General features: G+C 36.0%; 1 protein-coding gene across 3 annotated transcripts in view; it reads left to right on the top strand.

Moving 5' to 3' along the window:
* LOC143237475 (cyclic AMP response element-binding protein A-like) overlaps window positions 1-16,572 on the top strand; it is a 68,876-nt gene that overhangs the window by 39,332 nt on the left and 12,972 nt on the right. For all 3 annotated transcript variants that reach the window (XM_076476762.1, XM_076476763.1, XM_076476764.1), the window contains exons 3-8: window positions 7,816-8,151; window positions 10,112-10,353; window positions 12,318-12,461; window positions 13,296-13,354; window positions 13,527-13,595; window positions 14,564-14,663. In XM_076476762.1, the coding sequence (XP_076332877.1) occupies window positions 7,816-8,151; window positions 10,112-10,353; window positions 12,318-12,461; window positions 13,296-13,354; window positions 13,527-13,595; window positions 14,564-14,663 (950 nt within the window). The remainder of the gene's footprint in view (window positions 1-7,815; window positions 8,152-10,111; window positions 10,354-12,317; window positions 12,462-13,295; window positions 13,355-13,526; window positions 13,596-14,563; window positions 14,664-16,572) is intronic.

The raw sequence follows: 16,572 nt of genomic DNA on the forward strand, positions 1-16,572 counted from the left end.
AGTGATACCAGCACATTTGTTTCTGTACTCTCTGTGGCAGCATTTATTTTGTTTTGGATACTGATTGTAGAATTCATATCAATAACTCTAATCTCCGTTAAACTTTATTTGTGCAATTTATTTGTCTCGAATTACGTGTCTATGAATGGACACAACAACTATAAACTTTCAGTATAGCCATATCCCTGACAGCTATAACTTTTACAATGATTTAAACTACAAATCTATACAAATTAATCCTTACTTTGGTCTATAGAAAAGTTGCCAAAATAGGGATTAAATTATATAGATTTGTGATTGTGGTTTAAATTCCTGATTCGTTACTTCTTGTTGCTCAGTCTGTACTTCATTATAAAATTCCTAATTCCTAATGATTTCGCTTATCTAATTTCCATATTATACCTGTATACTTTACATTTAGAAAGTGTTGCGCGTCTATCCATCGAGCCTCTCAGTAGCACAGAGGTATGTCTGCGGACTTAAACGTTAAAAACAGGGTTTTGATATCCGTGGTGAGCAGAGCACAGATTGCTTTTTGTGTAGCTTTATTCTTAATTAGAAACAACAACAATCCATCAATATGCAAAGCTATCTGTTAAGTTAAGACGGCATGGCCAGGTAGTTAAGGATCTTGACTCGTAATCTGAGGGTCGCGGGTTCGAATCCCTGTCGCGCCAAACATGCTCGCCCTTTCAGCCGTGAGGGCGTTATAATGTGCGATCAATCCAATTATTCGTTGGTAAAAGAGTAACCAAGAGTTGGCGATGGGTGTTGATGACTAGCTACCTTCCACTGGTACTCTTACTCTTACACTGCTACATTAGGGCCAGCTAGCACAAATAGCCCTCGCTTAGCTTTGCGTGAAATTCAAAAAAACAAACCAAACCGTTGAGTTGACTTCTGTTGAAAAGATGGATATTCAGGTGCGTGCGTGGTAGTTCAATTGTGTATAAATGTGTGTGTGACTTATATTGGAATATCAAAAGTGGATAGCCAGAGACTACTCAAGTGATCTGGAGAAATCTTGTAGCGATAATCCTATAGTCCAAGCCGTATAGAGGTTAGCCCCGCTGACGTCATCAGATAGGTAGGTAGTAGATGAAAAAGGTGACGTTTTAATTGTTATAATGGAAACGGTAGCGACATTTTTAGCTTACCTTTAGTTTGGTTTGGTTTGAATTTTGCGCAAAGCTACACTAGTGCTATCTGCCGTCCTTAATTTAACAGTGTAAGACTAGACGGCGGGCAGCTAGTCATCATCACCCACCGCCAACTCTTTGGCTACTCTTTTACTAACTTATAGTGGGATTGACCGTCACATTATAACGTATTATTTACGGTACATAAGCAGGTATGGTGCGGGTTTGTCGGGCTAATATGTTTAGAAACAATCTCTCTGTTTGTAACCATCCACTTACAAACATATGTATATTCATCTTCGTGGAAGCAGTATTTTGATTTTAATTTTTGTATGAATGTGCAACAAAGAGAAATATAGTGAAAACTCTATAATAATCGCCCCTTAGTGGCACAGCAGTATGTCTGCGTACTCACACCGCTACAAACCGGGTTTCGATACCTGTGGTGGGCAGGGTACAGATAGCTTATTGCGTAGCTTTGTGCATAATTACACTCATTCAATCAACCTCATGATTGAATACGTTTACAAAACAAAACGTTTAAAATAGCAACTCTTCCCCCAGTGGGTCTGCGGTAAGTTTACGTACTTACAGTTCTAAAATCCAAAGCTCGATTACGTTCGTTAAACAGAGAGCAGATAGCTTTGCGCCAATAGAACAGAAAGGGGAAATAGAATCACGTAATGAACATTTCAACGGAAATTAGGTCTCAGACATACACCTCCTATATATATAAAATTTGTTTTTCTTGATCCAATGTTAAAAAATATGTTCAAACTCGTGAACTATATCTCACTACCTCAGCATTTGTATGCTGTTCGTGTTGCCTTTACATGTGAGTTTGTTCCTTTGGTATTTGATGTTTTCAATCACTATAGAGGTCTCAAAGTACAGACAAACACGTTCCTAATTCAGAACCTCTGAATAAAAAGGGGAAAAAAAGCAACTAGTCGACAGCACTTGCCGCCTACACGACTACTTCTAATTCAAAATCTGGATTGACCAACTCTGTTTTTGCACTTTCTTTTTTACTGAGAAATTCGTAAAGCTAGGATAATTATTTTGTTTCTGGTCAGCGCTACACTTCAAAGTCCGTACTTCAATATAAATGCAGTTCATGCTTGCCTGAAATAGCAGTTTTGCATCTACTTAGCAATTATGTATGAATTGTCGTATGGCCTAAGATACGTCATCCGCACACGTGATAGAGTAGTTAAATCGCTAAAGCACATTTGACTTTATCGAATGCAACATCTACAGAGTTAAAACCTACTCTTTCACACGTATACAATTTCTATACCTAGGGAAAACAACCTTGCAAAAGATATAATCTCAATAAATCCACTTGAATCATTGAAATAAACAAGAAACAAGCATGGAAGGAATAATCATATAACATTATTAGTTCGAAACTATCTGGTGATAAAAAGAAATTACCACTTATCTCAGTTCTTTGCTTAAACTACTTGAGATGGAAGATTATTTAGAGTTCATACTTTTAAGATTTGTGTGGACCGGAATCAATACTCGTATTGGCGAAAGTAAAAATAAAGTCTTTATATGTAATTTTTGAAGATAAATATTTGATTTCTTTCTTTCAAGTTGTGTATTAGATGTTTCAAGAGAAGTTATGAAGGTCAACATCAGCTTGATCTGCTCTGTACTGAGTTAAATTCTGGGAATTAAATCTGATTTAAGTTACAGCTCTCATTGAAACTAATTTTAATATTTCTATTCAAAATTAAATTATTATTTATGAGCAAGTTCCATAAGGAAGTTGTTACTTTACCTGTTGGTAATTTGGTACCATCCACTGTGATATTTTTGTGTTTATTCCAGAGGTGGGCATTAGTCATGCTAATTATACATATATTCGTGAACATAATTGTTTACAGAACAATGTTTATAACGCTGTGGTCTCCATAATTATGTGCCCTCCGGTCATTTATCAGTAATATAATAGTAAATTCAAGGGCAAGTTACACTGTTGTGAAGTACAAATGAGCGTTGATTCGTGTATTTCATCACTTTTTTCAGGCTTAATACTAGAACAGGTTATGCAGTCAAAATACACGTTTGTGTTTCGGTATATGAAAAGAGAGATAAGAGGTCATTCATATTTCACTTTTAAAATCGATTTTTCAATGCAATTTTGTGCTTAGGAAACATAAAACGTGTGATAAACGCTACGAAGATAAAAAAATGTAAAATTCCAACAAATATATGCAATATCTTACTTAAACAGCGGAAGTAATGTATATGTAGTAATGGTCTGTTCTCCGAAACATACACCTGATATCTTTATTTGTTTGTTGAATTTTGGGCAAAGCTATTGGAAAGTTATCTACTCCAGCCATTCCCTACCTTCAAGTGATAGACTAGAAGGAAGACAGTTAGTCAACATGACGAACTACGCCCACAGTCACCATCTTCAAGTGATAGACTAGAAGGAAGATAGTTAGTCAACATGACGAACTACGCCCACAGTCACCATCACTTTTCCGATTTTGTGATATTCGCGCATATCGGGTGTACGCTGTTGGCTTTTTTCTCATTTCGGCTTGCTTATTGTCACGATTACAACATCATTATTTCCATCGTGAATTCTTTTTTTTTCCCATTTTATTTTTTAATGTATTTTTCATTTTATATTATTCTTGTTTTTCTCTTGAATTGCCCGATCTAAGTTCTAATACAGGAGTGGGGCGAAGAAAAAGTGTCTTTCTGAGCACTCCCGGTCACTGGTCTATTTCCAACCAAAGGGTGATAGAGAAATTCAAACCGAAACACCTGCCAATATTTTTCTATTTTGGAAGGGCGGCCATTCTCGGGGACGAGTTTCGATCTCGCAACCTGCAGATTGGAATACGAGTCACGTAATTGCAAATTTATGCCAATGATGGTGTACATACAGATACTACCCCTATTCAGGGTTAAAATCTTAACCTCTAATACAACAAGAAAGATGTACATATATTCCAGAATCAAGATGGTGATGTGATGGATTAGTTATGATGAAACGATAAGATAACTCTTCCTCCAACTTCAGATTTACCTTGCTCATTCGTTGCAAAAGGTCATTCGATTTAATACATGTGATAAAACATTGCGCATAACTGGATATCAATCATCACATTCACGTAGTCATTTGCGAGGTAAGCGCAAAAAAAATTAAAAACTATACCCTTCAACATGTATAAAGCCTAAATATATTCCTTGTTTCGCTGAGAATTTTACACCATAATAGATAATAACTACTTTAATAAAGCTGCAGATTTCGCGATACTGTTACTCCTGATCCTTCCTTACCTTATCGATATTTGTATGATACTTGAAGTCTTACAGAAGTGCTTTTGATGGTGATCTTTTATACATACAATACATATACGTGTATAGGACACTCGCCGCCCCATACAAACGAACCGTATTCTATTGTACTAATTGTAAGTATATGCAACAAAAGATACTGGGTATTATGTCAAACTTCAAATAAAGATCCTTATGAAATAGGGCAGATACTAAGATAATAAAGATAATAAGTGGCTTCTGAAATAGCTTCTTTTTTACAGGATGGGATAACGTTATTACAAAAGCAACCCGGGTCAGTTAATTTGTAACCTTAGAAGTAACAAACTCTAGTATTACTTTAACATTATTGTCCTACAGCGTTGGTTTAAGGCCGAAGTCATTTCCTAATGTACATTGAGTAGCTGTAAGTAAAGGAGTTTTTGTGTGGTTTAAAGATAATTAATCATTTTACTTCTTAATCTTATTCCTTCTTATAGAAAATTACATTAAAATATTGTACGATTTAGAAGTCTTTCCACGATCAACTCATATATATATATATATATATATATACTATACATATACACACATATATATGTGTGTGTTTAGCTAACGCGCTATAAGAATACTAGTTGTACTTCATAAAAATATGGCTTCTATATTTGTTTCTTTTTTAATTTCGCGCAAAGCTACACGAGGGCTATCTGCACTAGCCGTTTCTAATTTAGTTGTTCACTAAGTATATATTTTCTGGTCACCGCATCATAATTAAAGATCGTTATACATGACGATTCTGACTTGACTACTTAACTAATACGTCATTCAGGTTAAAAATTCAGGTTCCAGTCTTACCTTTTACGTAAACGTACAACTAACGTTCTTTTGTTTTTTACCAATTTGTGTAACTTGTGCTGTTACTCGAAATGGCCGATATTGTACGAAACAAAGAAGAATCCGCATATTTTTAAAGTATCGCTTGCGATGAAGTTAAAGAGTGCAAACGAACATAAGAATCGTTAATACAAAAGGCATTGTGATAATAAAAAACAACAACAACACAGCAATGCTAAGCTCCAGTAGGTATGAAAACCCGTTCAAATATGCGCGTTATGAAGATTGCACGTGAAATGACGTCGTTTATGGTGCGACCGACATAAATTTCAATAAGAACTTCAATAATTAAAGCTCTACCTTGAATATCTGGAAGGAAAAGGAAGTCACCTCTAGAATTAGATGCCACTTATAACAAGCTCGAAGTTACTTCCGGTTTGAATTTACTAGTACTCTCACGTAGATTGAAAGAGCGCGTGTTCACGCATAGAGCATCATCAGCTTCGGGTACGACTTTTTTTAGTTCCCGTTTGTGTTTTTTTGTTTGTTTGTTTGGGAATTTCGCACAAAGCTACTCGAGGGCTATCTGTGCTAGCCGTCCCTAATTTAGCAGTGTAAGACTAGAGGGAAGGCAGCTAGTCATCACCACCCACCGCCAACTCTTGGGCTACTCTTTTACCAACGAATAGTGGGATTGACCGTCACATTATACACCCCCACGGCTGGGAGGGCGAGCATGTTTAGCGCGACGCGGGCGCGAACCCGCGACCCTCAGATTACGAGTCGCACGCCGTACGCGCTTGGCCATGCCAGGCCTCCCGTTTGTGTTATACTGGATCAGAGAATTAGTTGATGGGCAGGAATAAAGAAAAATTACAAGCAGTTCCATAAATTGCGGTGAATATCTTTCAAGAGAAATATGAAAAGTTCTGGTAGGTTCAGCCACCTGGCATATTTTCATCAACGTCGAAAGTTATCGTAATGTTTAAAAGATGAAACATTTTGAAAATATACTGAACGGTAACAAAGACATGTAGTAGTACTAGTAGTAGCCAGTTCAGAGAACATTCATTCCATTTAGGTCTACTCGCTCGTTGCACCTGTTTGACCAGTTGTTACAGCAGGTAAAAATAGCGAAGAATTTTGTTGTTTTTTTTCTTAAACTCTACCGTTAAAGTATTTGAAACGTGCAACCCGTCTGTAGGTAATGGCGAAAACTAGGTCACAGGCCACTTCCGTCAGTAAACAGAAAACAATAGAATCATTATTAAACTAGAATAATACCTAACTTACAGACTTAGATTATTGTCTTATGACACGTTGATAAACTGCACAGATGAAATGAAAATATTAAAGACAGAAATATTAAGGTTTAGCGAAGATTTACAGTCGGCTGTAGTGAAAAAAAAAATGTTTCTAACGAAGCCGCTAAGAAGGTATACAGTATATTTAATACATGCTGACCTCGTCAACTACCGACGAACTAAAGAAAGAAGTCCAGACGTAATTTACTAATAACAATCAAGAATTAACATATGAAGTCAGGAAACCCCCGTTTTCGCTAACCCTAGCTGTTTCTTTCGAATATTTTTACAAAGCTACAAAAGGGCAATCTATGTTAGCCATCTTTAAGTTTAGAAGGGAGGCAGATAATCCGTGATGACGAGAAAACCCACATCTAGAGAAAAATATATATGTAAAAACGGCTGATATGGGCAGAGAAAGCACTATGTAGAAGAGCGAACAACGTTTCAACCTTTTTCGGTCATCTTTAGGTTCACAAAGAAAGAAAGAGGTAACTGACCGATAGCTGACCACATGTTTGAAGGCGGTTGTTTATCTGCGCTAGCTGTCCCTGATTTAGCAGAGTAAGAGTAGAGGGAAGGCAGCTAGTCATCACCATCCACCGTCAATTCTTGGGCTACTCTTTTACCAACGAATAGTGGGATTGACCGTCGCATTATAACGCCCTCACAGCTTAAAGGGCAAGCATGTTTGGTATGACCGGGATTCGAACCCGTGGCTCTCAGTTTACGAGTCGAGCGCCTTAACCACCTGGCCATGCCGGGCTCGTGTAAATACATATTGAGTTCTGACCACCAATCAGGATTTTTCATTTTTACTTCCTTCACTGAAAAATATATTTGCTACCGTCATAGTAATTTCTTCTTGATGAATCCGGAATACCAAATGTGGTTTAAGGGTTGGTGTACCAAGACTATAAATATGAAGGTTCATGGTTCACGACACTTTTTCTGAACATGTCCTTTATGTTCTGTAGTCGTGAGTGTAGTCAATTCTTTTTATTCGATCACTAGAGAATTTCCCAGGAGTTGGCTACATGCTTTCACTATAATCTCTCATGTTAGAATCAGAGATGGTTATGTGCATTTAATACTTGTGTAGTTTTGTACAGTCAGGTATTTTAGCTTTAAAGTAAAATTATCACCCATCTAAAACTACGTGTAAAAATATTTGTTGCGTGATTGTTGGCGCTACCCGAAACGTTCGATAATATTTTGACTAAAATAGACTGTTTACGTTTCTGTTATTACAGATCTAGAATCAGAGTGTTTCCCAGCTATCCCCATGACGACGGCAACAGGACAGACGGATTTTTCTGGTATAATCACAATCAAACAAGAACCTTCTTCTCCGCCCCCGAGGACACCCAGCCCATTACCTACCCTTCCTTCCTCAGTTACTGACTTTTTGACCACAGCTACGTTATCATCTATAGCATTAAGCTCTACCTCAAGCTCAAGCCAGCAAAGTCTGCTTAAACAACCATCCATCGTGCTAACAACTCGGTCGAATATAGCAGCCAAAGCTTTGGAAGATTGCCGTATGGTAATCCCAAAGCTCAACATAAAACTGGAATCTACAGCCTCTTGTAAGTGTTTTTGTTGTTTCTTTGTTTTGTGAAATATCAATGTTATTTCAATACGTCTTGGATAATACTGGTATTATCATCTTCCCTCTCATACAAAATTTTAAAATTCGACAGGAAAGAAACCCGAAACCCGATCTAACCTGTCACTGAGTTAAAACTGGTTTTAGGGTTGGTGATGAGATTATGGAGAATTTCTCAGTACCGGTCTGACGAAATGAGTGATAAAATGGGTTTTAATTTTTCTCCCTTTGTTTTTATTTTAGGATTTCATAATATTGAATGAAGGAGAAAATTACCATACATGTGTTATTGAAGATATATTAAAATAATATTTCTTTCTTGCCGAGATTCATAATTTTGATAATGAATATAATAAAAAACAGCACTGTGTTAGTTCTAAAAATCATTATTTAACCTGCATTTACTCGTTATTTATATTTTAGTTATCGTTTATAAGATAAAACACCCACAGAATAAGTATATAAAAATAGTTTGGTTTTGGTTTGTTATGAATTTCACGGAAAGCTACAAGAGTGTTATCTGCGCTAGCCGTCCCTAATATAGCAGTGTAAAAGTAAAGGGAAAACATATATATGCAAAAACGGCTCGTTTGGGTTGAGAAAATATTTTACATAGAAGAGCGAACAACGTTTCGACTTTCTTCGGTCATCGTCAGGTTCAGGTAAAATATTTTCTCAACCCAAACGAGCCGTTTTTGCATATATATTTCTCTACAAGTGGGTTTTCTCTACATCACTGATAGAAGGAAGACAGCTAATCATCACCACCCACCGCCAACTCTTGGGATACTCTTTTACCAAGTAATAGTGGGACTGACTGTAACCTTATAACACCCCCACGGTTGAAAAGGCGAGCATGTTTGGTGTGACGGGGAATCGAACCCGCGACCTTCAGGTTACGAGTCCAGTGTCTTAACTATTTAGCCATGCCGGGCCTGCTTTTACTGACATTTATTCGTATAAGATAGATAATGTCGGTTGATGTGATATTAATTTTTATATTACTCAGTTTTTTCATGCCCCCGGTGGTTCAGCCGCAATCTTTATGGCAAATAACCTAAAAATTCGGAAGTCGATTCCCGTAATTAGCCCATTATGCAGCTTCGCGCTCAAAACAAATATTATATTCTTTCTAATTTGCTGACTTGCTACGTGCCAGTGAAGTGTATAGTTAGAGTTAAAAGAAACGATCACTCTCTATGCCTTTAAATTCTCATCTCAATGTGTGTATGTGTGAGTGAAACAGCTAACCCTAATAAAAGAAGCTTTCTGAAAATATCCTGGTTATCAATGGTTATCAATATATCTCCTATAGTATATTGGTTCAACGATGCAAAACTGTTCTTGGATTGAATTCCAGTCTTATTATGACAAAAATGAACAAGGTAATTCAATATGCATGGATAAAACTAATTTAATTATTCTTTTTGGTATAATGGAGACCTATAACATTGACAGCACTTCCGCGACGTTTGTAGAAGGCGAAAATGGTAAGGTTTTCGTAAAATGCGGCAGTAAAAAATATATATATACATGTAGTTAGATAGATACATACATATCATCAATTGTCAAAACGAGTGTGTTCGTTTTTCCCGTGAAAGAAACACTTTAAAATTTTCACTTACATTAACAGGAAATTCTTGAAAATTAAGCATTTTTATTGCTTAACTATTATTAATGGATTTCCTGTTTTAAATCTTAAGGAATTTATTAGGTTTCTGAATTCTGAAAAACAACAATCTGAAACAGTTTTCTTTATGATAATCTAGATTTATCCAAATATGTTAAAATCAGAATTTTTTTTTACTGTTGTGTTCTTAGTTTTTCTAAGTTTTTGTTTTTTTTAATAAATATTTAATCCCAAACAATACTATTAATTTATTTAATATTATATTTTTTAGCATGTACTTGAATATAATATTTTTTTTCTTTTATTGTAGCCATGGGGTTTTCCTTACCCCCAACGCCACCGTCTAGTAACGGTAGCGATTCTGATGGCAGCGTTTCACCGGTTCATAGTTTTACCCTTCCTACATCTCCTAAAACATTCACTCTAGGGAGCGCCACTAGCTCTTCTTCACCTTCAAGAAAAAATCCATCCCACTCTAAGGTGCTGCTATCTAGTAGCACAAATGGAATCAGCAGGAGTTTAAGTACATCTCCTTTAATAAGCTATCAACCAGTGAGTTTAGTCTTGTTTAATAATTTAAGCTTATTTATTTTGAATACAACTTTCCCGGTTCTAGATGTTGTTTCTAAAGAAGAAATTATTATAATGCATCTAAAAACAAAAGCCTCGTATGACGTAAAGATTGCAAACATGATTGTTATTAACGTCTTTTATGTTTCGAAAACATTAAATCTATCCATTAGAGACTCAAACCGAAGCTGTGAATTTTTTTTTTTGAAATTTTTAATGAGCGATTCAGGAAGGAATTGCTCAAATTGTTTTATTATGTACTTTTATTCTCTATATATTATTTGTACTTACCAAAGTTATCCAATTAAAAATTTATTATTTACGGTTGTAAAGTACCTTAGTATTGAACAACAAAAAGCCAAAGCAAATCGTAACCACAGTACTGAAACAGAATATAAAGGCACAAATACAAAATTACTGTATAATTGAAACAACCTTTAAATAACATATACAGTTAGCACTTCGGTACATACAGCGTAGTTATAGCGATCAGGAATCAACGCTGTCATAGCTAAAAAATTAAAAAAGTAAAAGAATCAAAACTAGCACTTTCGATTATTTGAGTGTTATTCTACAGGGAAATAAATAATGGTCAACTATTCGAAAAGGTTTAAGTTCTAGGTTTTTTGTTGTTTCTTTCTATTCGAATTCGTTGCATCTTTTGTGTGTGATATTATGTCAGAAGCGATTTATAGCCTGTACGATTACTTGAGTCTAATTGTTTGTTTTGAATTTCGCGCAAGGGTACTCGAGGGTTATCTGCGCTAGCCGTTCCTAATTTAGCAGTGTAAGACTAGAGGAAAGGCAACTAGTCATCACCACCCACCGCCAACTCTTGAGTTACTCTTTAACCAAAGAATAGTAGGATTGACTGTTACATTATAACTCCCCCACAGCTGAAAAAACGAGCATGTTTGGTGCGACGGGGATTCGAACCCGTGGCCCTCGGATTATGAGTCGAGTACCTTAACCACCTGGCCATGCAGGGCCTGCTTGAGTCTAATTATTGATTTATTAATTCTTGTTACTGAATACCTCTTGTCCACTCACTGTTAAACACAAAGCTATACACAATAAACTATGTGTGCTGTGCCTACGACACAAAACCCGATTTTAACGTAATAAGCCCTCGAATTTATTAAGATATCGCAGCTTTTTCGTCTCAAAACAGAAGCTTGACAATAAGTGAGAATAATAAGTGCCACAACACTGGAACCCATTTACTTCAGTTGTTTTCAGTGACTTCTTGCTACAAACCAAGGCGTATCTAATAATAAGAAAGAGTAACTAATTAAATAGTTAGCTTTGAAACAGTTTCGTACCTTATTGTCATGTAAACCTAATTTGTAATTCGACTTCCACAACTCTTCCCCCGTAAATGGCTCAGCGGTAAGTCTGAAAATTTATAACGCTGAAAACCTGGTTTAGCTACCCTCGGAAGGCACAACACAAATATCCTACTGTGTACTTTGTACTTAACAACAAGGCCTGGCATGGCCAAGCGTGTTAAGGCGTGCGACTCGTAATCTTTAGGGCTCGGGTTTGCATTCCCGTCGCGCCAAACATGCTCGCCCTCCCAACCGTGAGGGTGTTATGATGTGACGGTCAATCCCACTATTCGTTAGTAAAAGAGTAGCCCAAGAGTTGGCGGTGGGTGGTGATGACTAGCTGTCTTCCCTCTAGTCTTACACTGCTAAATTAGGGACGGCTAGCACAGATAGCCCTCGAGTAGCTTTATGCGAAATTCAAAACAAAACAAACCTTAACAACAAACAAACAAACCTACACACATCTGTATATGTACTAATGAATAAGTAATAAAATACGTGTAAATTCCATACGGATCATTTTTGAGCTACTTTGTTTTTCATGACAGTATTTCAACTGTTACAGTGTTGGTAGTTAGTACGTATAATTTCGCTCTTCCTTTTTTTTAATACTTGCAGAAAGGAGCAACAGGAGTAATAAACCTTACAGACGAGGAAAAACGAACCCTTTTAGCAGAAGGTTATCCCGTTCCACAGCGATTACCCTTAACGAAAGTAGAAGAAAGATCGTTGAAAAAAATTCGTCGTAAAATAAAGAATAAGGTAACGGAAAGCCATGATGTAGAAGCTAATGGCACTAAAGTAATGGCAGGTTTCTCATCGTTCATATAAACAATATATAGTTCTTTTGAATATCAGTTATGTTTTTTAGCCGACTTACTTGTGTTTTTATGTATTCCCGAGTAAAAGATTAAATTCATATCAGAATACTCTTTCAAGTCAGCTTGAATTTTTCAAACAGTTTTGGGAATTTTCTCCAGATGCTACATCAGGGATATCTGTACATAGCCGTCCCTTGTAATCATAAATATGCGGCTACTCAACAATACTCACCGCCGCCAACTCTTAGGCTACTCTCTTGTGATAGAATAATGGAATTTAACTGTCACTTTTATCGCGCAATCACGGCTCGCAAGATCACATTTACTTGTGAAGAGCGGACGTCTTACCTCTTCCATTTATTTGTTATAAAGCACACATTAAAAAGAATGCTTGATTCGATATTGCTGTTACAAATTATAATAACAACAAAGAAAAAAGTGTTTATACGGTTTTATTTCTTCTTAAAATAACTATAAAAAATATTATTGAAGTATATATATATGTATATATATCAGGCCTAGCAAATTTTATCGTGCTTAATTAGAAAATCATTAAAGTTGGCTCAAATCATCACAAATTATCCTTCTACTTGTACTGTTTTTTGGTTTAATTAACTTTAAAAGTGTTGAAAGAAATATGATGGGAAATGCGAGCAAAAGTTTGGATCTGTTGAATAGAAAAATCTAAGTGAAAATTTATTATTTATCTCACCTAATAAACATGCAAATTGGTTTGTACATGGAATGTTCATGGTGTTTGTGAATTGACCAACAGATATCGGCGCAGGAGAGCAGAAGGAAAAAGAAGGAATACGTTGACGCATTAGAAAAAAGGTAAAGAATTGTGTTATTCAAATACTAATAAGTCTTTTTATATTTACTTCTAAATATATGTCCCTCTTACAAATTCTTCGTTATGTTTATAGAATTTAAACACCTTGTAATTTGTCGCTGTTTAATAATATTTCTTATTCTTGTTTAAAATTGTATTATATATATATGTTAGAGTCGAGAAACTGACGAGTGAAAACAGTGAATACAAGACAATAATAGACTCGTTGGAAAACAACAACAAGTGAGTTTTCTGTAGTCACTCAGATTTTGAAATTCTTTACTTTTATGTTAACTTCTTTTTCCCAAATCATCACAATGTTACAATTTAATGAAAATACGTTTATAAAAGAAAGTTAAAACTGTACGAAACACATAGAAGTTGAAATATATTGAAGCTTAATTGGTATACATTTTAGAAGCAGTATATCCTAGTCCTTTAGAAGGAAACCGGAATTGCATTAAGGCGTGATAAATGTGAAATTGATGTCACAAGTTCACCAACTTTGGTGATCACTCGTTTCTAGAATTACATGATTTCATTGAAGTTTTTATTTTCTAAAATAAAAATACATGAAAGTATTTAGAACCTTATCGATATCTTCCTTTAACACCTCCTTATATTAAACTTTCCAAATTTTCATTATACATTCTAGAATCACTGCAGTATACCAAACCTGATTTACCTTTTATTTATTATTAAACTTCCATCGTTGGTTTAAGTACTACACAATAATTCAGTAATTGCAGTATTTTATATGAAGTTTTAATGAGTGAGATTAATGAAATGCCATTAATATACTTGCGCAAAAAATGTTTTCATATTTGCAAAAGGTGACAATTTTGAACAAAAGTTTGGGCGTTTTTGGTTTTCATAATCAGTTGATAGACAAGTGAATACCAATAAGTGTTTTTGTACTAGCCATAATTACCCAACAGAGAGTCTTCAATGACATTAGTGTTTCCAAAAATCAATGTAAAACAAACCACAGAACTTGCTTTATTGTTCCACGAGTTATACTGATTTATTTTACCAACTTTTTGAAAAAAGGAAATAAGAATCCTGACTTTTTTTAGTTCCAATGCTCCATAGAAACAAACAAACATTTTTTAAGACTAATTTCATCGTAGATATTACAATTTGTTTTCGATAACTTGCATAATGGTAATAATGAAAACTGCATACCAAGCTGATGTATTTATTATTTCTAGGTTGCTACTTTCTCAGGTTCAGAAACTGAGAGCCTTGGCTGATGAACATCATTCCAGAGACAGTAGAACAGTAGCAGTTCAGGCTTGTTTGTCTGAAATGGTGAGTTAGTTCTTTTAACTTGCGTCTCTTGAGCTTCAACACATCCGAATAATTAAAGATTAACTGATGGGGGAAAGCAAACGGTAGGGTTACATTGCTAGCCAAAATCTAAAGGCCAATGAACATAAAGAAAAAAATATGCATTTTGCATTGTTAGACTCAACTTATTTGAGTAGAGCTTCGAAAGATGAAAATAGGGAAAGGGAAAATAAAAATAAAAAACTTTTTTAGTATTTAATAGGGAAAATGTAAACACTATGAAATTAGCCTAAATACTAGCTGGTCAAAAGTTCAAGACCATACCAAAAAAAAGTCCTAAACATGGTAGGAAATATAACAAACAATAGGTCTCAGTAGTGAGTTGCATGGCCGTCATTGCGAATGACTGCAAACATTCGCTTTGGCATGGTCAATATAAGCGTTTGCAGAAGGCTGGCTGGAATGTTATTCCAAGTGGTGAAGATGGCTTCACGAAGATCATGCACTGTTTGGAATTGACGTCCATTTCTATAGACTTCCATTGCCATCCACCCCAAACATTTTCAATGGGGTTCAGTTCGGGCGAACACGCTGGATGGTTCAAAAGAATCACGTTATTCGCCATGAAAAAGTCCTTTGTTCTGCGGGCATTGTGGATTGCAGCGTTGTTCTGCTGAAAGATCCAGTCATTTCCACACAAGCGAGGGCCTTCAGTCAATAAGGATGCTCTCTCCAACATGTCAATGTAGCCAGCTGCTGTTTGACGCCCCTGTATAATCTGAAGCTCCATTGTTCCATGGAAGGAGAAAGCACCCCAGATCATGATGGAACCTCCTTCACTGTATCGTGTAGAAAATGTCTCCGGTGGGATATCCTTATCTTGCCAGTAACGTTGGAAGCCATCTGGACCATCGAGGTTAAATTTTTTTCTCATCAGAGAACAAAACCTTCTTCCACTTTTCTATGTCCCATGTTTGATGCTTTTCAGCAAAGTTTAATCGAGCTGTTTCGTGGTGTGGAAGGAGGCGTGGCGTATGAAGACGTTTACGGTTTTTAAAGCTTTTCTATCGTAGATGCCGTCTTATTGTTCTTGAGCTTCATTCTGCGTCCGTAAGGTCCTTAATCTTGTTCGACGATCTGCTGGTGTCTTGTCGGACAACCCGTCGAATCCTCCTGCTCAACGCCGGCGAAATTTTCTTGGGCCGACCACTTGAAATTCTCGTTCCGTATCCCTCAGAGTATTTTAAGAAATTTGCAACAGCAGTTTTACTACGCCCAATCTCACCAGCGATGGCACATTGAGAGAGACCTTGCTTTTGCAGCTCGACAATTCTGCCACGTTCAAACTCTGTCAACTTTTTAGCCTTTGCCATGTTTTTACCCAATGTAACACAGGAGATGTCAGTGGGAGATGTTGACAACACTTATGCTTGAACACAAATGATTAAATTTCGTTACGTGTTTACTGATTAACGCTTCGTTTCAGCATGGTCTTATGCTTTTGACCAGCTAGTATTTAGGCTAATTTCACAGTGTTCACATTTTCCCTATTAATTGCTAAAAACGTTTTTTTATTTTTATTTTTCTTATTTTCATATTTCAAGTAAGTAATTGAGTCTAACAACGAAAAATGCATATTTTTCTTTATGTTCATTGGCCTTAAGATTTTGGCTAGCAGTGTATATGCTGGTTTAGACGAACTGTTCCACCTGTCTAGCCTGCTTTCCAAAAAAGAATAAAATCGTCGTCTAGGAATTAAAAGTTGCGAAATCCTCTGTGAACAACAAATGCAGTGTTTTATTTTTGTTTCTTTCTTTCTCAATTCCTGAAGATACCCTACGGGCAGCATTACTACTGCATTGGTTAGTCCACAGTAATCCTATTCAAATATTTATATTTGTTGTGTTTCTGGTTTTGTTTTTGTCCACAA

The sequence above is a fragment of the Tachypleus tridentatus genome, chromosome 13 (assembly GCF_004210375.1).
Source record: "Tachypleus tridentatus isolate NWPU-2018 chromosome 13, ASM421037v1, whole genome shotgun sequence".
Lineage (NCBI taxonomy): Eukaryota > Metazoa > Arthropoda > Merostomata > Xiphosura > Limulidae > Tachypleus > Tachypleus tridentatus.